The sequence below is a fragment of the Leptodactylus fuscus genome, chromosome 2, assembly GCF_031893055.1.
Source record: "Leptodactylus fuscus isolate aLepFus1 chromosome 2, aLepFus1.hap2, whole genome shotgun sequence".
Lineage (NCBI taxonomy): Eukaryota > Metazoa > Chordata > Amphibia > Anura > Leptodactylidae > Leptodactylus > Leptodactylus fuscus.
Window position 1 is genome coordinate 255,709,445 of NC_134266.1, and position 23,427 is coordinate 255,732,871.

The window sequence follows — 23,427 nt, forward strand, 5'->3', positions numbered from 1 at the left end:
CATCTTTTCACACAGGCCTATCACAATTACTAATGTAAACCCTTCTGTACTGTAATTAGAATCCCCAAAATTAACCCTCCTCTGTCCCCACTCCCACATTACCCCACATGATATGATGCCGTTTCAGGCTAACTTTATATGTCCAGGCACCATACATATGTTAAAGGACACGACTGCTGACGGCTCATACAGTTTTGTTTTGTAATGACAGTAACCTCTATTACAAAATTGTCTGACCACTGTATAAGCAATATCACCCCTGCTGCCTCTTGTGTCACCCCCTCTACTTCATAGATTGTAAGCTCTTGCGAGCAGGGCCCTCAGTCCCATTGTGTGATGTGACTATCGCTTTGCAATGTATCATTTTATCTGTACTTGAACCCTACAAACTGTACAGTGCTGTGGAATATGCATACCTCCCAACTGTCCCGATTTCCACGGGACATTCACAATTTCGGTGTCCTGTCTCGCGTTCCCAGTCGGCAGGAGGTATGTCCCGGTTTCAACTCAGCTCCTGCCTTACCGCTGCGCTCCGACTTCTGCATGTGTAGGCGCAATGTGATGACGTCACATCGCGTCTACAACTATGTGAGTGACCAGGGAGAGAGCTGCGGGGGGGTGGGGGTGGGGGGGTGTTGGAAGGAGAGTATCAGTGGTTTTTTTGTGTTAAACATTGAGGGGAACATAATGAAGGGGACCATGAAACTGTAAGCAGATGAAGGGGGGGGGGACGGCATGAATCTGGGGGCAGAGATGGAGGGACGTGAATCTGGGGGCAGAGATAGAGGTACAATGATCTGGGGGCAGAGATGGGGGACATGAAACTGGGGGCAGAGATAGAGGTACAATGATCTGGGGGCAGAGATGTTTGGACATGAATCTGGGGGCAGAGATGTTTGGACATGAATCTGGGGGAAGAGATGGGGGGACATGAATCTGGGGGCAGAGATGGAGGGGACATGAATCTGGGGGCAGAGATGGAGGGGACATGAATCTGGGGGCAGAGATGGGGGACATGAATCTGGAGGCAGAGATAGAGGGGACATGAATCTGGAGGAAGAGATGGGAGACATGAATCTGGAGGCAGAGATAGAGGGGACATGAACCTAGGGGCAGAGATGGAGGGGACATGAAACTGGGGCAGAGATGGGGGACATGAATCTGAGGGCAGAGATGGAGGGACATGAATCTGGGGGCAGAGATGGAGGGGGGGACATATAATGAAAAATGAATGAGAATGGGCGGAGTCAACATAAAAGTGGATGGATCTAAATTTGCTTAGCGCACCGCACATTTTGTCCCGCTTTCTACTCTTCATAAGTTGATAGGTATGGAATATGTTGGCGCTATATAAATAATATTTATTATTATTATAGTATGAACATAACATATGCGGATAATAATAAATAACACCATATTAATAACAATATATGTATATATACACACACATATATACACACATATAATACACATATACAGCTATATAGATATCTATATACAGCTTCTAGCTAAGGATTCTGTTCTGAGCGGAACTCTCTTGCCGCTGCTCTCATCCGGAACTGTTGTGGCGGTGCCGGGCGGGGGAAGTGTTCCAGGGTTGCACCGCACAGCAGCGCGGGAGAAGCCGTGCACGGAGGAGGGGTTGGGGCTGAGCGCTGAGTTTGGTGAAGGCTCCGGGCAGTGTCTGCCGTCTCGGATGCCCCTCTGCAGGGGTCGCCATGCTTCTGCCGTCCGATATCGCCCGGCTGGTGTTGGGTGAGTCCTCACTGTTAGGGCCACAGACAGGAGTGCGCGTCTCGTTACCCACAGGCCTCCCCGCCATTACGTATGTTTGTATACAGGTCACCTGTCATTTCCTCTGTGTACATGGTGACCCTGTGTGATTGTATACAGAGGCATTGTATGGCCTGTGGCTCTCCAGCTGATGTGCAACTACAACTCCCAGCATGTACAGACAGCCATAGGACTGCAGGCTGCATGTTATTGTTGTGCCTATATATAGGGGTATATATGTTATATATGTTGTATATAGGGGTATATGTGTTATGTTAGTACAGAATTTCTATTTTAGAACTTTGAGAGACTTCGGGAAAATGTTTACAATTTTTCTTTGCCTGGTACCCTGCCGCTGCCTTCTCCCCCCGCCTGGCACCCTGCCGCTGCCTTCTCCCCCTGCCTGGCACCCTGCCGCTGCCTTCTCCCCCTGCCTGGCACCCTGCCGCTGCCTTCTCCCCCTGCCTGGCACCCTGCCGCTGCCTTCTCCCCCTGCCTGGCACCCTGCCGCTGCCTTCTCCCCCTGCCTGGCACCCTGCCGCTGCCTTCTCCCCCTGCCTGGCACCCTGCCGCTGCCTTCTCCCCCTGCCTGGCACCCTGCCGCTGCCTTCTCCCCCTGCCTGGCACCCTGCCGCTGCCTTCTCCCCCTGCCTGGCACCCTGCCGCTGCCTTCTCCCCCTGCCTGGCACCCTGCCGCTGCCTTCTCCCCCTGCCTGGCACCCTGCCGCTGCCTTCTCCCCCTGCCTGGCACCCTGCCGCTGCCTTCTCCCCCTGCCTGGCACCCTGCCGCTGCCTTCTCCCCCTGCCTGGCACCCTGCCGCTGCCTTCTCCCCCTGCCTGGCACCCTGCCGCTGCCTTCTCCCCCTGCCTGGCACCCTGCCGCTGCCTTCTCCCCCTGCCTGGCACCCTGCCGTTGCCTTCTCCCCCTGCCTGGCACCCTGCCGTTGCCTTCTCCCCCTGCCTGGCACCCTGCCGTTGCCTTCTCCCCCGGCCTGCTACCCTGCCGCTGCCTTCTCCCCCTGCCTGGCACCCTGCCGCTGCCTTCTCCCCCTGCCTGGCACCCTGCCGTTGCCTTCTCCCCCTGCCTGGCACCCTGCCGTTGCCTTCTCCCCCTGCCTGGCACCCTGCCGCTGCCTTCTCCCCCTGCCTGGCACCCTGCCGTTGCCTTCTCCCCCTGCCTGGCACCCTGCCGCTGCCTTCTCCCCCTGCCTGGCACCCTGCCGTTGCCTTCTCCCCCTGCCTGGCACCCTGCCGTTGCCTTCTCCCCCTGCCTGGCACCCTGCCGCTGCCTTCTCCCCCTGCCTGGCACCCTGCCGTTGCCTTCTCCCCCTGCCTGGCACCCTGCCGCTGCCTTCTCCCCCTGCCTGGCACCCTGCCGTTGCCTTCTCCCCCTGCCTGGCACCCTGCCGTTGCCTTCTCCCCCTGCCTGGCACCCTGCCGTTGCCTTCTCCCCCTGCCTGGCACCCTGCCGTTGCCTTCTCCCCCGGCCTGCTACCCTGCCGCTGCCTTCTCCCCCTGCCTGGCACCCTGCCGCTGCCTTCTCCCCCTGCCTGGCACCCTGCCGTTGCCTTCTCCCCCTGCCTGGCACCCTGCCGTTGCCTTCTCCCCCTGCCTGGCACCCTGCCGCTGCCTTCTCCCCCTGCCTGGCACCCTGCCGTTGCCTTCTCCCCCTGCCTGGCACCCTGCCGCTGCCTTCTCCCCCTGCCTGGCACCCTGCCGCTGCCTTCTCCCCCTGCCTGGCACCCTGCCGCTGCCTTCTCCCCCTGCCTGGCACCCTGCCGCTGCCTTCTCCCCCTGCCTGGCACCCTGCCGCTGCCTTCTCCCCCTGCCTGGCACCCTGCCGCTGCCTTCTCCCCCTGCCTGGCACCCTGCCGCTGCCTTCTCCCCCTGCCTGGCACCCTGCCGCTGCCTTCTCCCCCTGCCTGGCACCCTGCCGCTGCCTTCTCCCCCTGCCTGGCACCCTGCCGCTGCCTTCTCCCCCTGCCTGGCACCCTGCCGCTGCCTTCTCCCCCTGCCTGGCACCCTGCCGTTGCCTTCTCCCCCTGCCTGGCACCCTGCCGTTGCCTTCTCCCCCTGCCTGGCACCCTGCCGTTGCCTTCTCCCCCGGCCTGCTACCCTGCCGCTGCCTTCTCCCCCTGCCTGGCACCCTGCCGCTGCCTTCTCCCCCTGCCTGGCACCCTGCCGTTGCCTTCTCCCCCTGCCTGGCACCCTGCCGTTGCCTTCTCCCCCTGCCTGGCACCCTGCCGCTGCCTTCTCCCCCTGCCTGGCACCCTGCCGTTGCCTTCTCCCCCTGCCTGGCACCCTGCCGCTGCCTTCTCCCCCTGCCTGGCACCCTGCCGCTGCCTTCTCCCCCTGCCTGGCACCCTGCCGCTGCCTTCTCCCCCTGCCTGGCACCCTGCCGTTGCCTTCTCCCCCTGCCTGGCACCCTGCCGTTGCCTTCTCCCCCTGCCTGGCACCCTGCCGTTGCCTTCTCCCCCCGCTTGGTACCCTGCCGCTGCCTTCTCCCCCCGCTTGGTACCCTGCCGCTGCCTTCTCCCCCCGCTTGGTACCCTGCCGCTGCCTTCTCCCCCCGCTTGGTACCCTGCCGCTGCCTTCTCCCCCCGCTTGGTACCCTGCCGCTGCCTTCTCTCCCCGCTTGGTACCCTGCCGCTGCCTTCTCCCCCCGCTTGGTACCCTGCCGCTGCCTTCTCCCCCCGCTTGGTACCCTGCCGCTGCCTTCTCCCCCCGCTTGGTACCCTGCCGCTGCCTTCTCCCCCCGCTTGGTACCCTGCCGCTGCCTTCTCCCCCCGCTTGGTACCCTGCCGCTGCCTTCTCCCCCCGCTTGGTACCCTGCCGCTGCCTTCTCCCCCCGCCTGGTACCCTGCCGCTGCCTTCTCCCCCCGCCTGGTACCCTGCCGCTGCCTTCTTTCCTGCCTGGTACCCTGCCGCTGCCTTCTCCCCCCGCCTGGTACCCTGCCGCTGCCTTCTCCCCCCGCCTGGTACCCTGCCGCTGCCTTCTCCCCCCGCCTGGTACCCTGCCGCTGCCTTCTTTCCTGCCTGATACCCTGCCGCTGTCTTCTCCCCCTGCCTTCTCCCCTTGCCTGATACCCTGCGCTGTTTCTTGATGATGCCACCATTAATTATTCTATATAATGTACTGGGAAGCAGGAAAAAAAATCAGAATGGGGTGACTTTGAAGAAAAAATGCATTTCTGCGACTTTCTTACAGGCTTTGGTTTTACGGCGTTGACTGTGCAGCCAAAATTACATGTCCCCTGTGTTCTGTGTTTCGGTACCATTCCGGGGATACCAAATTTATATGGTTTTATTTACATTTTAACCCCTTAAAAAAAAATCCAAAACTGTGTTAAAAAATTTTTTTCTAAAAGTCGCCATATTCCGACGGCCGTAACTTTTTTTATACTTCCATGTACGGGGATACATAGGGAGTCTTTTTTTGCGGGGCCAGGTGTATTTTTCAGTTCTACTATTTTCGGGAAATGTTATTGCTTTGATCACTTTTTATCCGAATCAAAACGGCGGTTTTGTCACTTTTGACTTTTTTCCCGCTATGGCGTTTACCTACAGGAAAAATATTTTTATAGATTTGTCGAGCGGGCGATTTCGGACACAGGAATACCTAACATGTATGTGTTTCACAGTATTTAACTACTTTTATATGCGTTCTAGGGAAAGAGGGGGGATTTGAATTTTACAAGGCTCCCGACTGTCATGGAATCGTAACGTTGGCCCTGGAGCTTGCTCCAGGCACCAGCGATCACCGGCAAAATGGCGCCTTTGACCGCGGCGCCAGAGGAGTTAATGCCTCCGATCCGTCTGGGGACCGATCGGAGACTTTAGCGCCAGTTGTCTACTGCGTAAAGCAGTAGACACCCGGCATGCGCCGTACTATTACGGCAAATGTCGGGAAAGGGTTAAAGTGGATATCTAGTCAGAATGAACTTCTGTAAGGTCACAGGGTGAAGTCGGTGACCTCATAAATTGTCCAACCCCTGCTTTATGTAATATGGGGGATAGAACACCCCGTTCTCCTGACCAGCGGCGGTCTCTATGGTCGGACCCTAATGATCTGACCCTAATGATGGGAAACCCCTTTAATTGGGTCCATATCATAAAAGAATTGGCAGTATGCTGTGAAGATTTGTAGCCAATGCCATGACAAATAGTTGCCGCTACTTCTGCCCGACCTTTGTGTATCTCACACAGGAGCAGTTTCTGGGAATCTTGGCTGTGTAACATCCTAAGGCTTCACTTCCGATAGATTCCTTGTCCTCGCTCTTAATCGTCTTCTGTATTTTCTCTTCTATTTGGCTACACATCCATTGCTTGTCTTTTTCAATTGTAGTCTGTTTTTTGCTTTTCCCAATGATGATGTGGTTTTTTTTTGGTTTTTTTTAGGTTATCTACAGCAAGAGAAACTGACCTCTACCTGCCAATCCTTCATTGCGGAGAGTCCGAACCTTAAAGAGTATGCAGAACATCATACAGAAGATGGCAACATTCCAGGATGCTTGCTGGTAAAGAAATGGATTGTGTGTTATTTTGTTTGCTGATCTGCATAGAGCAGGATCACTAGAAGATGCTGTAATTGGTTTTCCCGTTCTGTGCCCCGGTGAAGAGCTATCGGTGCTGGTACCGTAGCCCTTCACTGTCAGAAGGGGGTTTCTGGCAGTCAGTCAGGAATGCCCTTCCTCATAGTAGCGTCTATTGCCCTGTACTGTGAGAGGGGGCATTGCTTATTGCCCAGCCATGACGCTGAGCGGTGAAGAACGCCCCCTCAGTACTCGTCCATGGACTCTACTATCAGGAGGGGAGGGCGCATTCCTCCCCGCTCTCACAGTACAGCGCTATAGGTGCTACTGTGAGGAAGGACGTTCCGGACAGACTGTCAGAAACTCCCTTCTGACACTGAAGAGCTATGGTACCAGCACAGAACGAGAAAGCTGATAGTGCGCTGAATTCAGCACACTGTCGTCTTTCTAGCAGTATATAAAACCGCATGTGCCCTGGGAGGTGAAAGGTCCTCTTTAAAGTGAGCCCCCCCCCCCCCCCCCCCCCGGATGATTGACAGCCTCCTATATACACAGCCCGATACAGGGAAAAGTGTCAGTCTGTCTGTCTGTCTGTGGCCAAGGTAATGAAGTCTCTCTGTCTCCTATACTCCTGAGACCTGGACTGTCAGGCTTTGTGCACGTCTGCCTCGCTCTCTCCATCACAGTGTCTGCCTGAAAATTGGTAGAGGCAAAATCCCTGCACAGAGAACTTGTTTCTATACTGGTTTCAGTTTTAAAATATTGACCCCATTATACTCCGTGTCATACTACGTGTGTTTCCGCTGTCCACCTCTCTATTGTTCTGGTACTCGGATGGACCAGTGCAACAAAGATGCAACACACTTGCGTGAACCAGCGTCGGGGTCTAAGATGCCGAATTACTGCGTCACCCCACAGGGCTGCTATCTAGAACTGTAATGATGATGGGACAGTACGCCCATGGCGACTCTCAGCCTCATAGAGAACTTATATTGTCAGTCTGAAATGTGGATGGTATTTTCCACCCTGTAAATGCCTGTGCTCAGCAAGTCCTAGAATGTACTCGGCTCTTTAGCCCCGTCAGTAAGTAGTCTTGGAAGTAAACCTAAGGCAGTTTGCTAATTCTTAACACTAAGCTGTCTTGGACTGTATTATTAGTCATTTTATGTTCTCTCTTTTTCAGTCTCTCTTTGGAAAAAACCTGACTACAATTCTAAATGAATACATAACCATGAAAGCAAAGGGTGAGTGGATTTGATGAAACTCCTATAGCTTCGTGCCGCTAGAATATTTGCTAGAAGTCTGTATTTGCCTCCGAAGTTGAGCCGTTCTACGGATTCATTTATCTTGTGTATTGTACTTTGGCAATACTGGTTAATATTCTGAAAATCCCCTGCCGTTCCGGTTGAGAGCAGAGCCTAGAATTGGGGTCAATGTATTCCTCAGTGGATATCTTCAAGGAGCGATCTGTAGATGAACCTGCAGCATCCAACGTTATTGTAGGTTGCAGGCTGTCGGACAAGTAACGCAATGTAGTTACAAGCTTGACTTTTGTGTACAGAGAAAACTACAACTACAGCATGCTGGGAGTTGTAGTTTCACAGCAGCCGAAGTTTGCCGATCCCTCTCATAGTTCATTGTTTAACCTATCAAACTGAATTTCTTGTCCAGAGAATGAAGCAGAAGTGCCATTCATGATGTCCTCTCTGTGGAAGAAGCTTGACGTCACGCTGTCCCAGATCAGGTATACTCCTATGTTGTTCCGATTGATCTTGATCATATACACTGTCCAAAAAGCAGTGACATTTCATTCAAATGATTTCTTCACCTGTCAGGTCCATGCAAGAGTCGTCAGCTTTTAACAACAATCAAAGAGGTGAGTGAGGAGTGTAATTGTTAACGTTACTAAGAGGATTCTTCTAGACACAGAATTAAGGATATGGCTGAGGGTCTGGCTGCTGGGACCCCATATGGTCAGGAGACGAGGGGGTCTGAGTCCCCCTTGTGAAGGCGCAGTAGTGTACATGTATGACCACCGCTCCAATGACTTGTTTTGGACTTATGGATAGTCCTCTGCTAATGCCATACAAGTAAATGGAGCTGCCGTCAGACGTGGGCTACTGTTCCATTCACACAGTGATTTTGGGCATCCCTTTTCCAGGCTTCCAGCGCTTGAGTCCCCTGCCATCAGACCCTTATCCTTTCTCCTGTGGATAGCAGAATATGAGCATAAAACTTGTTCTGTAACTTCTATACTAACCCTTAGCGCAGCAGCACAAATCTCTCCCCTTTCCTGAGCTCTGTATCCTTTCCATGGGATTTCAGATACATGGGAAGTGTAGCACTCCTTGGATCGGCAAGAAGGGGGCTCTTCAATTTTGGCTAATAGAGGCCGCCCCCTTTCTATGACCTCCATAGTCACTAATAGGACGTATACAAATGGGGCGGTCTAACCAATATTATGTATTCCGGCTCTTAAAGTCTTGGCTTATTTCCCAGCTATGCTCTTTCTTGCTTCTCTCACTAAACTGCACAGACTTGGACTTTTTTCCCCTCTTTCTTTAGATTCAATATTGTAAGGTTTTTCATCTACTATAACTTTCTTTTAATGACTCCACAGCGCGCACAAGAAAGGCGATAAATGACCGATTACGACAGAGAATGCTGACCTCCCCTCTGGCTGTTTCAGGTTCTCCGACCTCACACCCTGTGATACATCAGACATCTACACCAATAATGGCTACTCAGTATATTTTGAGACCTCTTCACCCACCAGGTGCCTTACAGCCCATCACCAGCTCTTCTTTTGGAGGAGAGTCTATTGTACAAAACAGTAACTCTACTTCCATCAGCAGTGAGTGCATTCATCTCTATATAGCACAAGCCATTCATTTATTCTATGGTTGATACCAAAATTCTTTATTTATTCTATTCTTTTCATGACTTGGCTAAGTGCTAAAAGTTTATTCACTGTAGTAGCCGTCTCTATACTTTTTCTGCTCTGTCATGTTTAAGATGTTGAGAAACAGTGTAAGTCTTGGTTCACATCTGCGTTTGTATTCCGTCCGAGGGAGTCCGCATGGGCAACCCCTGAACAGAATACCAAATGCACCTGCAAGCGCTGTGCAGTAAAAGCACATCCTATAGACTGTAATGGGGTCCATGTGCTTGCTGCCAGATCTCCGCACAGATCATGCGGACAGGAAAGTACTTCACAATCTACTCTCCTGTCCACATGATTCGTGCGGGCAGCACGCGGCAAGCACACGGACCCCATTATAGTCTATGGGGTCCGTGTGCTGTTACTGCACACCACTTGCAATTTCGTTTGGTAGTCTATTCAGGGGGTGCCCATGTGGAATACCAACGCAGATGTGAACCAACCCTAAGTCAAAGTGGTTGGCCCATGGAAAGCCACAGGCTAAATGTCAAACTGCTGGGACTCTGCACCAAACGCAAAAATAGGGTTCCTGGGTCACGTGTGCAAAGTATATGTGACTGGTGGAAATTTCCGAGCTTCATGTTCGGCTTTCTCCATTTGTCCCATAGATATTGAATGAAGTATTGGTCACCGCCGCTCTATTCGATCTATAGGAACTAATGAAGATAGCCAAAAGCCATTCTTTATTTTCACCAGTCCCATACACTTTGAATGGAGTGGTAGTGGGCATGCATATTCATACAGGACAAGGGTCCCTGCTGTTTGTGAGCAGTGAGACTCCCAACAACCGTACAGTTCTCACTTCTCCTGGTTTGTGACACAGCCCATGGTTAGCTGTCATGGAATTTTTTCTGATGGCGAATTCCTTTAGTTGCCCTCAATAAGAATATACTCACATAGGGCAGAAATTATTGCACCTGAACGTATTGTTCGTCATCTGGAAGGGCTTGTCTTGATGGCATGTGGGTTTTTCATTTGTATAAAGGTGACCTTGAAATGTCTGCGTCATATTTGCTGCATGTGACTATATAGTAGCCATAGTCTCTTACCAGCATTCTGTTGATGTGCAGATTACAATACTGTCCCTCTACTTTTTTTTTTTAATACATAGATTAAATTCCTAGCCCCTTCAGTACAGGCCACACTGAAGTATAATGACGGGTGTGTCATTTACTGTAACTCCCAAATTGGTTCCCCAACTGGTCATGTGACCAACAGACAGACCTGCCAATTTACACAGCAGCCTGAACCCACTTTTACTGTGTAAGTCTATGAAATCCTGGGTGTCACACTGCCATAGACTTACATTGAAATTGGGGACTTGCAGCTAATGTGTAAACCGTCAAAAACTAGAGTGGGGTTTTAAAGGGGCTCTATCACTAGATTTTTGTGTTTTAGCTAAAGATATGCCTGAATAGCCTTTAAAAAGTCTATTCGGGTGCTGCTAATTGTTTGTAGAAAGCCCCCCGCTTTTGTAAATTACCATGGAAATTGATATGCAAATGAGCTCCAGGGTGCACAGTGGGCATTCCATGCACCCCCTTGCGTCATACCTTCTGTACACCCACCTCTGCCTCCAAGCCCTTCTCCTCCTGCTTATTCACCGCCTCCATCATCGGTGGTTTCTATTGAAATCACGCGCGTGCGCAGTAGCGCTCCCTCCAACGTGCTACTGTGCACACTCCAGCGCCATTTTCCCGTAGAGAACATTGTGATATGGAGCATGTGCGCGCCGGAGGGAGCGCTACTGCGCACGCGCGTGACTTCAATAGAAACCGACGACGACGACGGAGGCGGTGAATAAGCAGGAGGAGGAGGGCTTGGAGGTAGCAGTGGGCATCCAGAAGGTATGACGCAAGGGGGTGCACGGAACGCCCACCGTGCACCCTGGAGCTCATTTGCATATTGATTTCCACGGTAATTAACAAACGGGGGGTCTTTCTATAAACAATTAGCAGCACCTGAATAGCCTTTTTAAAGGTTATTCATTCATATCTTTAGCTAAAACGCGAAAATTTAGTGATAAGAGCTCCTTTCATGTCAGAGGGATACTTGGATCAGTCTGAACTGGAGCTCTGATGCAAATGCGCACACACCGCAGATCTTTGTATCCGGAAGCTGAAATCTCAGGCTTTGCCTTGTAATTATAGGTTGCAATTATTTACACATCAATGGAAATTTGTAACTATGAATATGTGCACATTGGAGACCATATACACCGCCTAGCCATACATGTACTAGTTGTCAGTGACAAAGCAACTCTGCACTTTCATATTTTCAGAGATTTTTATCCGGGTTCTGAATTTGTGTGTTACCAGTTTTACCAATGTGGCACATATGACCTATATGAGTAACAGTAGGTAGCATTACTGTGTATTAGCCATTTGTTGTTCATTCTGGCCTAGTTGAGGAACCCGCACAAAGCAGTTCATCCATCTGTACCCAAAGAAAGCCCGCACCTACAGCCACCGCTTCTCCTATGAGACGAAAGCAGTAAGTTCGGTTTATCCTAATTTTGTGATTAGTTCTTTTTAATGCGAATGTATTGTAGGTGATTAATATGTTATGTCATTAATCTGTATTGTTGTAGAGACATTCAGCGGAGGAGAAGAGCAGCACCAATGAGCGCAACTGCAGTCACATTAGATGGAGCCATGACTGAAGATGTCGATACCCTTCAAGCTATCATTGACAATGACTTCCCTGTAAGTAAATTACATTGCTCCTTTTCAATAGCTAAAGAGAGTAAGGCTTGGTTCACACCTGCGCCCCGGGTCTTAGCTTTCAGGTTTCCGTCTTCTGCCCGGGAAACTGGACAGGAGACGGAAACCGGCAGTCAGTGTTCAAACCCATTCATTTGAATGGATTTGCAAAGTGTCCGCTTGTGAGCGTTTTGTGCTCTCTGCGGCGAAACCATTTTCTTTTTAACCGGACACAAAGTTGGACATGCAGGACTATGTGTCCGGTTAAAAAAAAAAAAAAAAAAAAAAAAAAAGCTGTTTCACCACGGAGACCACAAAAAGCTCACGGGTGGACACTGACTGTCGGCAGAAGATGGAAACCTAAAAGCGGAGATCGGGGCGCAGATGTGAACCCGCCCTTAGTTATAAAATGTGATTGGATCACGTATATGCCGACAGTCGTACTAAAAGTTGGCTCCGTGTTAAAGATTTGTGATGACTTTGATTTTTACATCCAGCAAATGGTGATCGAAAATGCCAGGGAGAAGATCTTGAGCAATAAGAGTCTTCAGGAGAAGCTGGCAGAGAATATCAACAAGTTTCTTGGAAGGTAAGACTTGCTCTACACATCCTGCTTATTGTGACCTCAAGGAATCCTACTCACATTTATATGTCTATACAAAGTTAAAGAGGACCTTTCATCAGATCGGGCACAGGCAGTTCCATATACTGCTGGAAAGCTGACAGTGCACTGAATTCAGCGCACTATCGGCTTTCCCAATCTGTGACCGGTGTAAAGCGCTATCGGTACTGTAGCGCTTTACAGTCAGAAGGGCGTTTCTGACACTTAGCCAGGGACGCCCTTCTGCCCAGCAGCGCCTATCGCGCTGTACTGTAAGACTGGGGAGGAACGCCCCCTCCCCTCCTGATAATACTCGTCTATGGACGAACTGTGTGAGCAGAGGGAGGGGGCGTTCCTCCCCGCTCACACTGATAATGTAGATTGTAATGTACATTTTTCCCTATCAGTATGTTTTTGGAGTATGGGAGGAAATCCACACAAACACGGGGAGAGAGTACAAACTTCTTGCAGGATGTTGTCCTTGGCAGGATTCGAACCCAGGACTCCAGTGCTGCATGGTTGCAGTGCTAAACACTGAGCCACCATGTTGCCCCCGGCATAATCTTTTATTTGATATAATACAAATTTGCTCAATTTTTTTTCCAAGTCATTTGGCGCATAAATTCTCTAGTATATTGGTATAATGTAGAATTTTTTTACACCATAGAAGCATTTATAGTTGCCCAGTATTCACACCATGTTATATCTCTCCCTCAGTGAGTCGGCAGCACAGAGTACCAAACAGGCAGATGGAGCGACAGCAGAGCAGGACACCTCCATTGATGAGATCCTCGGCCTCCAGGTAACTTGGTGACTACTGTCTCTGCTCGGCAAGACTTTTCATTATTTAGTTTTTGTTTGCAATCGGTTTACTTAGGTTTTCCCATTGCTATGCGCTCCTTTTTTCCCTAGGCTATGTCTACAGTGAAGGGGCATCATCACTGTTATAAAGGTGAATCCTCTTCACTGCTAACGTTAAGATGCCAAAAACATTTTTCTTTTGAAGGACAGAATAGACTTGGGTTACATGGCGTTTGGCCTTGTCGCTCTCCTTCATCAATGCAAATGAATTGAATTGCATTGTAACCCTGAGGGTGCTGTGACTTCTCGTTGCAAAAAGATCGAGCATTGCCTGTTTTTTGGAGGGTATTTCAAGTCACAGTTGCAGCCCCCTCTGAGTTACAATTAGGGTAAGTTCACACAGGGTTTTTTTAGTCAAGATTTTGAGGCCGTATCCACCTCAAAATCCTGACCAAAAAGACGGCTCCCATTGATTTCAATGGGAGCCGGTCAGTTCTTTTTACCAGGAGCAGTATGTTCCGGCTTCCTGGAGAAAAGAAGCGACATGCTCATTCTTTCAGGTGGATTCGCCTCGCGACAGCCGCCTGAAGACACTCTCTCCCAACTAGACCCATTCATTTGGGCTTAATCCAGAGCGGAGTGCGCAACTGGATGCCAGTGCATCACAGCGGCATCAAGTCACAGCTACCCGTATTTTGGTCCAGAACCTCAGGTTCCAGGCCGAAAAAAATCGTGTGAACTTACCCTTAGAGTCCCTTCACTTATGTTAGTGAAGGAGTTTCCGGCCACGCTCTAGCCTAAAGCAAACTTTGCTGGATTCAGTAGCTTCTTCCTGTTATGGATGTCAATAATAATTTACATATTTCCTACATTGTGGTGGTGATGTCTCGTTCAGTGTGTAGAAGTCTATATGGCAATTTCATATGAATTTTCAATGATTTTATTTTTGTGTTTCTTCTCAGGGAGGAGAGATACACATGTCTGAGGAGGCCATCCATGATATTCTAACACAAACAGAATTAGATCCTGACTTTCAGGAACTCTATGACTTGTTTGCATGCGGTAAGTTTTTACGGTGTATATTTACCCCCAAAGGCATTGATGCAGTTTGCTGTGATGACTCCACAGCAGTATATAGAGACGGTTGTATCTCTTTACTTGGCCTCTTGCATACTCAACATATTGTCTAATAAATGCTTTTCAGTTACATCCAAGGCTCCAAAGGTGGCAACCCGAGAGTCTACATCCAGTAATATTGATCCGAAGAACGTAACTGAAAAGGGGAAAAGACCAGAAGCTGTGGAGAGAGTGCTGGATGCTGAAGGTGACGAGTTTTTGTTTTTGCAGAATTTAGGCAGCGTATCTATTGGTATAGATATTTTTTGTGGTTACTGTTGCCAGCCACGATGATCCACTTATATTTAGCCTATTGCTGCTGTCCATAATCCCCCTGCTCCCATGTCTCGGCTCTGCTACATCTGTGCATATGGACAGCATACTCAGCTCTGCCTAAGCTCTGCCTAAGCTCTGCTACATCTGGCAATTTGGATTACAGGAGTTTTCTTATGTCAGTGTCTGAGCAGCTTCTGTGTTAGAAACGGCTGATCGGATGTTGCTGAAATTTGCCACAGTGCTCCATCAGAGCCTGAACCCCACATTCCACCGTTTTACTCACACAAACTCTACACCCCATATACTCCTGTTGCCCACACACGGCCTGCATGTTCTCTACTGTCCTGACCTTCCATCCATTTTCAGCAGCTTCCACACTGTCCGGTACAGTACTATATAGTTCCACCCACAAAATAGCATGTAGCTCCGCCCACACAATAGTGTGATCCTATCCGAAAACAGCTCAAGGACCTTTGATGACGTCATCAAGGGGCCTTGATTCTAGTCCTGCTAATCCTACTAATATTATGTTTGTTCCTCGATCACGCAAAAACGGCTGAACGGATTTGCCTGAAATTTGGCACATAGATAGATTGTCACCTGGTTTGAAACATAGGCTACTTTCTATACCCGGAAATCACATGGCTTCACGACCGCTATGAAAAAATTTATGTTCAACTAGACTCAAGACCCCTTGATGACGTCATCAAAGGTCCTTGAGCTGTTCTCGGATAGGAAGCCATGTGATTTTCGGGGATAGAAAGTAGCCTATGTTTCCATCCAGGTGACAATCTATGTATGTGCCAAATTTCAGGCAAATCCGTTCAGCCGTTTTTGCGTGATTGAGGAACAAACATCCAAACACACAAACTACTTAGTAGGAAGGATATTATAGTAGGAAGTATTAATAGGATAGGATTAGTAGGATAGGATATCAAAGAGTGTCCATGTAATTCTACATCTGTCTTACGATTTCATACAAGCACAGATAGACATTTGCACGCATAGCCAAAACTAATTGAAATGTTTCTTCCACTAGATTCTACTGAAGGGCCTAAGAAAAGTGAAGTCCCATCAAAAGGAAAGGAAAGTATCTCGCCTGGGAAATCCTTGGAGGACCAGACTTCCCAATCTCCTTGCACTTCCCAGCAAGCAAGTGCAAATGAAAAGTCGACTTTAGAGAATCAAACCTCATCTTGTGACGACCAGAACAGCGTTTTCGCTCCTACAGAGAGCCCAGAATGTGAAATAGTAATGGACACTAGCACAGATTTACCAGGGATGGATGCGGTGGACTCCTCACGGGAACAAGATACTGAAATCAAGAACTTATCGCCTTCGAAGGACGTTTCCACATGTGCGTCCCAAGCAGCCGAGAAAAGTTCACCTCCAAAGACAGATGGATCAATGTCAATAGGTACCGAGTCTCCGAGGACTGTGAATAAGGAGCCAAAAGACATAGCAAGCACTGAAGTGACCATTGATGTGACCCCTTCGGATACCAATAAAAGTGAGCCTGTTACTCCACCATCTTCGAAAGCGTTAGGGACTCCGCGGAAAGAAAAGAACGGTCAAGCAACGATCAGCTCAAAACAGAGTCCTTCAAGTCATCCCTGTCATGTCAGCACCCAGCACGTAAATGTAGCCGAAATGGTAGCCTCAAAGGAACGGACCCCGCCGAGTGCAGCCGTTCATATCGAATTTCCCGCACAGGTCGTTGTGGCATCTGAGACTGCTACCCCTTGTAGTTCTGTCCCAATTCCTAGCCAAACCATTATGGAAGACTCGAGTATCGTAATGCTCAACATCCTTACAGAAGATCTGTCAGACGATACAGAATTACATAACGCTGTAGACAGTATACACGCAGAGAACTATGCTGCTATTATATTGTCACCTGTGGTGAAAAGTCAGAAAGCCATTCCAATCCAGGACAATGCCATCATAGATCTTACAGATTCACCCCTTGCAGCAACTCAGTCCAGCGATGGCTCCGTAAGTGTGAACGCCTTAAGTGGTGACTGTACGGTTTATTCAGTCTCTGGCCCTTCTAACAGCTCTGCAGAAAGTGGTATCATACAGATCGTGCCGGTGACCAGCTCTACGTTTACCCCAAGCGGGAACATTTACATCAACAGTGGCTCAGCCATGCCGTCTAATATCGTGATGCTGTCTAATAGTTCTGCCTCCAGCCAAAAACAGCCAGGGATTTTTCAGACTCCTCCCCGACCTGGCAGCGTGTACACGGTTGGACAGACTGTGTCACCAAAGCTTTCTCAAGGTGCGTGATACTGTTATATGCATGATCTAAACGGGTTTCCCTGTCTTGTTAAAGGGATCCTATCATTAAAACTCAATTTTTTTGTCCCTAACACGTAGGAATAGCCTTAAGAAAGGCTATTCCTCTCTTACCTTTAGATGTCTTTTCCACGCCGCCGTTCGGTAGGAATGATAGTTTTCTTCGGTATGCAAATGAGTTCTCTCACAGCACTGGGGGAGGTCCTCAGTGCTCAAACAGCACTGGGGGCGTCCCCAATGCTGCGAGAGAACTCTCCAGCGCCGCCTCCATCTTCTTCAGGAACGCCCTCTCCCTGTGTCTTCTTCCATCCTGGGTTTCAATCTTCTAGGCCTCGGGCAGAGCCGACTGTGCATGCCCTTGGCCACAAGAAAATGGCCGCTTACTGAGTAAACGGCCTCTCCTCGTGTCTTCTTCCAGTGCTGGGGGTCACAAATTAATAGGCACACGCATGTGCAGTGCCCAAGGCCTGATGGCAGAGCTGACTGCACCTGCGTAGAAGTTTGATGCCCAGCACCGGAAGAAGACGCAGAGAGAGGCTGTTCCAGAACAAGATGGAGGCAGCGCTGGATATTTCTCTCGGAGAATTGGGGACGCCCCCAGTGCTGCGAGAGAACTCATTTGCATACAGATGAAAACCGGGATTTCTACCGAACGGCGGCGCGGAGAAGACATCTAAAGGTAGGAGAAGAATAGTCTTTCTTAAGGCTATTCCTACGTGTTAGTCAGAAAAAAACAAAAAACACTTTAACGATAGGATCCCTTTAATAGCTGTCATTGGTTTAGGTAGATTACACTCGGTCACTCAACTAATTTCAATGACCAAGACTAACGCCGCCATTTTGAGCAATTTAGCTGAAATTATTTCATTTTGACTAGTAAACCCATTTTTAGTCTTCTGGGCAAATAGAATTGGAAAGGGCTTCTTTTTTTTTTTTTTTTTTGGTGCTCCAGAGATGTCAGGGACCCCCTATGTGGCCATTACTGGCTTCAGTGGTCATATATTATAGTCTCTTATGTAATCCTAAATACCTCCTTTAGCTAGTATTCTGTATATACTCCATATAATCTCTGTCTTCTTTCAGGCTCCACCATTATACTCGCCTCTCCTGTCCAGCCTGTCTTGCAGGGAGTTATGGGCATGTTCCCGGTGTCTCTCGTTGGTCAGAGCGGTAGCACTTTCAATGCGCCATCTCACCAGGTAATAACTAAGACGTTAGTAAAACACTGGTCCTTCCACTGACCACTAATTCCATATCATTCCATATCAATTAGTGGTCACTGAGGATGTGCTTTTCTTCATCACTGAGGATGTGTTCTAGTTAATGTAGTTATTATCCCAGGGATCCTCCTGTTTAGCAAGCATTGTGCATAAATCCTATTAGGCTTCATCAACTTTTATTAATGAGGACCTTTCATGGTTTGGGGCACAGGCAGTTCTATATACTGCTGGAAAGCCGATCTGTGCCCCGGGTAAAGAGCTATCGGTCCCGGTACCGTAGCTCTTCACAGTCAGAAGGGCGTTCCTGACAGTCACTCAGGTACGTCCTTCTCCATAGCAGCGCCTATCGCTCTGTACAGTGTGAGCGGGGAGGAACACCCCCCTCCCCTCCTGATAATACTAGTCTATGGGCGAGCGCTGTGAGCAGAGGGAGGGGGCGTTCCTCCCCGCTCACACAGTACAGCGCGATAGGTGCTGCTGTGGAGAAGGACGTACCTGACTGACTGTCAGGAACGCCCTTCTGACTATAAAGAGCTACGGTACCGGGACCGATAGCTCTTTACCCGGGGCACAGATCGGGAAAGCCAATAGTGCGCTGAATTCAGTGCACTGTCAGCTTTCCAGCAGTATATAGAACTGCCTGTGCCCAAATCGGTGAAAGGTCCTCTTTAAAGTTTTTCAAATGTATAACATCAAAGGATGAAACAAAATGTAAAACAGGAAGCTGTGTAGCCGCATATTGCAGGACTAACTAGGGCCGCAGACCCAGAAAACAAGTCAGTCAAGAAGGTGCAGTTCAGGCTCTCGCAATAATACAAAAGAGAGAAAGGGCCGGAGCCTTCAAGGAGGGATTCCTGAGAACTGTTACTCCCAGGGGAACAGGTGTGACTAGGAAGAGGGAGACACACAGACGAGGGAGGCAACAGAGGGGAGAGAATGAGGGACATTAGAGCTGAAAGTAGTAACAGAAACGTATCCCAAGTTATCCGGAGCTCAAGAGAAAGAGCTAGCAAAGTCAGTCAACTCCTGGAACACCTCCATGGCCGCCGGAGGGCATCACACCCAGAGGAGTCAGTGGAATCTGCCGCTACTAGCAGCTCCATACTCCATATGTGGAGGAACTCCTGGAGCCACTCCTGGCCACCAGTGCCTAGGGGTGACTGTCCTAGTGGCCGCAAGGAGGTGTCGCAGGAGGTCACCCCTGACTGTTTTGTATTAATCCAGTACAAGTGAAAGGGAGGCCAACTGGGGGGAGGGCACTACCACTGACCTTAAAATAGAGGTCAAAAACAGACTTCCAGAATGGTCAAATGACTACCAGGTCCAAATTTTAAAATCAATCCTATTATTAGAATAGCAGCGGTATCAGATTGGGCAGTAGAGAATGTGTACACGAGGCCTGTACACATGGATTGGCATGATTTCTTATATAAAAATATATATTTTGTAGCTCTTGCACGTGCCTGTATCCAAGCCTATAATCCCGAAGCTGCCATTGCCGAGGTCTCAGAAACTTGCTCCAGTCAAAACAAGTGCAAATCCGGGTATGTATTTGGCGTGTTTGGATTCCTGTATCAGCAGGGACCTTCTGTGTCATCCTGTAAGTGATGTTCAGCTTTATTCTCTGCTATGAGATCTCATTTCTGCTTCTCAAACACTTCCCAGGTACGGGGCAGGTTTATTATGCCTTGTATGCCAGTTTTCGGGTATGCCAGGCATTCAAAGTCACAAACTGGGTTTCTCGTGACTGTATTTTTGCTTACTTTTGAGTAGCTGTGCTGCATGGTTTCCGTAGCTCCAGTTCACCTCAATCTATGGAAACTGTTTAGGGCGGGTTCACACCTGCGCCCGGTCTCCGCTTAGCAGGTTCCCGTCTTCTTCCCGAGAAACTGGATAGGAGACAGAAACCGCCAGTCACTTTGCAAATCCATTCACTTGAATGGGTTTGCAAAGAGTAACCCGTGAGCGTCTTCTGGTCTCCGCGGCAAAACCGGGATTTTTTTTTTTTTAAAGTCGGACATGCAGGACTTTGTGTCCGGTTAAAAAAAAATTAAAAAATCCCGGTTTCTGCCGCGGAGACCAGAAGACGCTCACGGGCGGACACTGACTGACTGTTTCCGTCTCCTGACCAGCTTCTCCGGCAGAAGACGGAAACCCACAAAGCAGAGACCGGGGCGCAGGTGTGAACCCGCCCTTAGAACGCTGTTTCTGTAAGTTACTCCTGTGTAGTCGTGGCTTTTGGGTAGTTATGCCCATTTCAGGAATAACCCTTTAACGAATTTCTAAATCCGAGTGTCTGATACCTCCCAGTCATGTCTAATATACGTTGCGCTTCCTCTTCCAATCCAGGCAAACCATTATCCAGCTCGGCCGCCGACCCCTCAAGCGGATCGTCCAGTTTGGTTGTACAAAGGTCGGCACTTGGGTAATACGGACAGATTCACTGTGACGGGTCAGGTTGAATTTATTAATGTTTTTTTTTTTCTTTTGGTGATATATAGGTTAGGAAATGAAGGGAAAAAGTCTGAATCGGAGCCACTAAATAAAGCCAATGACACCGCTCCTCCAGACAGCGCCAACGCACCGTCCAAAGAAGCAGAAGCCCATAGGAGGGTCCTGTGCTTTGATGGAGCCTTGTCAGCCAAATCCAAATTAGCTTCTCCATCCTGCTCCAATTCCAAAAGTCCAAGAACTGATAGACACGAGGCTGTCCCAAATGTGGCCTCCTCTTTAGGAAGCGTCTCTTCATCCAGATCGAATCTGCCAAAAGAAAATAAAAAAAATGAAAATGTCGCTCCTCCTCCTGTAGTGAAGAATCCGAAAGCAGCCACTGCATCTGCAAAGGATCAGCCGGCGGAGCAGAGACCCGTAACATCAAGTGGGGGCACTTTGGGCAACAAGGAGAACGTTCTGCAGGTAGAGACGGGACATCAGAGGCCGATGCAGGCGGAGAAGAGGAGCAATGCTCAGGAAAGCGAAAAGAACGCCAAACGGCCCCAGGAAACCAGTAAGAAACCAACGTCTTTACCAAATATCCTGAGGAGGACACCACAAAAAGTGGCCTCAGAAAGAGTCTGCCCCACTAGTCCTCTGGTCAAGCAAGCCAGCCACTTACTACAGGACATGCATTTTCAGAGTCCACCTTCAAAACAATCCTCTCAGGGAGATTTGCCTATTCCGTCCACCCCAGGAATTGGATTGGAAGAGAAACCGTCAGATACTCAAGGGGACCAGGCAAGGACCCCAACATGCAAGCGTTACAATGAAGATGGTGGAACCCCAAAACCAATGTTTCCACCTGCAACGCCCGAGCTTCCCACTTGCAGCCCTGCCAGCGAGGCCGGTAGTGAGAACAGTGTCAACATGGCCGCTCATACGTTAATGATACTGTCACGCGCTTCCCTTGCAAAGTCCACTGGTAACACTCCTCTAAAGGACAACACCCAGCAAATAAAATCCTGCAAGAGCGCTTCTAAAAAGAGAAAGCTTGAAGATACCGAAGAATTTCAGAGACCGACGAATAAGAAAGAACAGATAAGCCCGTCATCTTCACAGAAAAAAAAGAGAGCAAAGGTAACAATTTAGGAGATGAGATTGGGGGGCAACACGGTGGCTCAGTGGTTAGCACTGCAATGACCAGGCGCAATAGTAATGTATAGAATCTCTCATAAAATAGAGAAGAAAAAAAAAGCTTTAAAAAAAATTAAATTAAAAAATTAAAATAAATAAAAGTTGTAAATCCCTCCTTTGCCTAGAATACATGTAAAAGTAGAAAATGACTGTGACACACAAACTCATTAGGTATCCCTGTGTCTGACAGTGCCCGGTCTACTGAATATAGGGGATCTGTAGTGCTCCTGTTCTGTTGGGAAGGGGTTAATAGGAGCACTGCAGATCCCCTATATACAGCCAGACTGAATTCCAAGTGGGGGGGGGAATCCCAGTCCTCAAGCTCAGGGAAGGGGCAGACAGACAACCAAAACACCTCCTCCCCTTCCCCAGCAACTACTGCACCCAAAAACTCCGACCATTTTAATTTTTGAAATTTTCCAGTAGCTGCTGCATTTCCCCCCTCGGCTTATACTCGAGTCAATACGTTTTCCCAGTTTTTTGTGGTAAAATTAGGGGGGTCGGCTTATATTCGGGTCGGCTTATACTCGAGTATATACGGTATGTGAAAAGTAACAACAAGTTTCTTATTCGGAGAGAGTGACAGAACACATTTCAGTTTTTTACAAATGTAACTTTTTTTTTTGCCCCTCTCTTGCAGAAAAATCGGAAGAAGAGCATGGACAGTTTCCCAGCCGGAATGGACGTGGATAAATTTTTAATGTCCCTCCATTACGACGAGTAATATGAAGTAGAAGAATAAGTGCACAATGTACCTTAGAGCCGTTATTATGGGATATGTAAAGATGTACAAATACGTGTGTAAATAATGGGCCCGGGGGTCGCCTCCTCTGTGGGGTTTTGTAATTTAATATTAAAGCACTTGCTGCGTGGCTTTGCTTTTTCTAAACTGTAAATACTTGGATAACGTGTGACATCGCTTCTGATCTCCGCACACAATCCACTTGTAAATTTGAGATATTTTTGTTGCTTTATCCAGCTTTAAGTTGTGTTTTTATATGGCCGGGCAGTTCTGGTTTTACAGCCTCTTATTAAAAATAAGTCTGCTGATTAATTTCTGTGAAGATGATTCTTGATTCTCCAGACCCCTCAAACGCACTACCCAAACGCATTGGCGAGTGGTGTGCAGTGAAACCACACAGACCCCATAGACTATAATGGGGTCCATGTGCTTGCCGCCAGATCTCCGAAGGTAGCGTGCAGACATGAAAGTAGTTCACAATCTACTTTCCTGTCCGCATGATTCATGCAGAGATCTTGTGGCAAGCACACGGACCCCATTATAGTCTATGGGGTCTGTGTGCTTTCACTTCACACCACTCACCAATGCATTCGGGTTTCCCAAATGGATTAACAAATACAGATGTGAACTGACCAAAAAAAAAAAAGCCTACCACTGATGTAAATATTTCTTTCTTGTAGACAAACCCCAATTCTGATAACATGGACAGTCCGTTTGAATCTTAAATAGATTCATTGGAGGACTAGTGTGAACAAGGGAGTAAAAAATGATGTGCTGCTACCCTGTGGGTGGGAG

At 48.9% G+C, this 23,427-nt stretch overlaps 1 protein-coding gene across 2 annotated transcripts; it reads left to right on the top strand.

Moving 5' to 3' along the window:
* Positions 1-1,609: 1,609 nt before the first annotated feature.
* Positions 1,610-22,911, top strand: NPAT (nuclear protein, coactivator of histone transcription). Of its 2 annotated transcripts, none has more exons than XM_075266081.1 (18): positions 1,610-1,755; positions 6,172-6,290; positions 7,489-7,549; positions 7,977-8,049; positions 8,141-8,181; positions 8,926-9,159; positions 11,652-11,739; positions 11,837-11,951; positions 12,446-12,537; positions 13,267-13,351; positions 14,313-14,412; positions 14,555-14,674; positions 15,782-17,023; positions 18,124-18,239; positions 19,711-19,804; positions 20,610-20,673; positions 20,762-21,833; positions 22,531-22,911. In XM_075266081.1, the coding sequence occupies exons 1-18, from the start codon at positions 1,719-1,721 to the stop codon at positions 22,612-22,614; spliced, it is 3,837 nt and encodes a 1,278-aa protein (XP_075122182.1). In that variant the 5' UTR covers positions 1,610-1,718; the 3' UTR covers positions 22,615-22,911. The 2 variants fall into 2 exon arrangements, with proteins under 2 accessions (XP_075122182.1, XP_075122183.1); XM_075266082.1 differs by having other exon boundaries at positions 8,995-9,159.
* Positions 22,912-23,427: the final 516 nt, after the last annotated feature.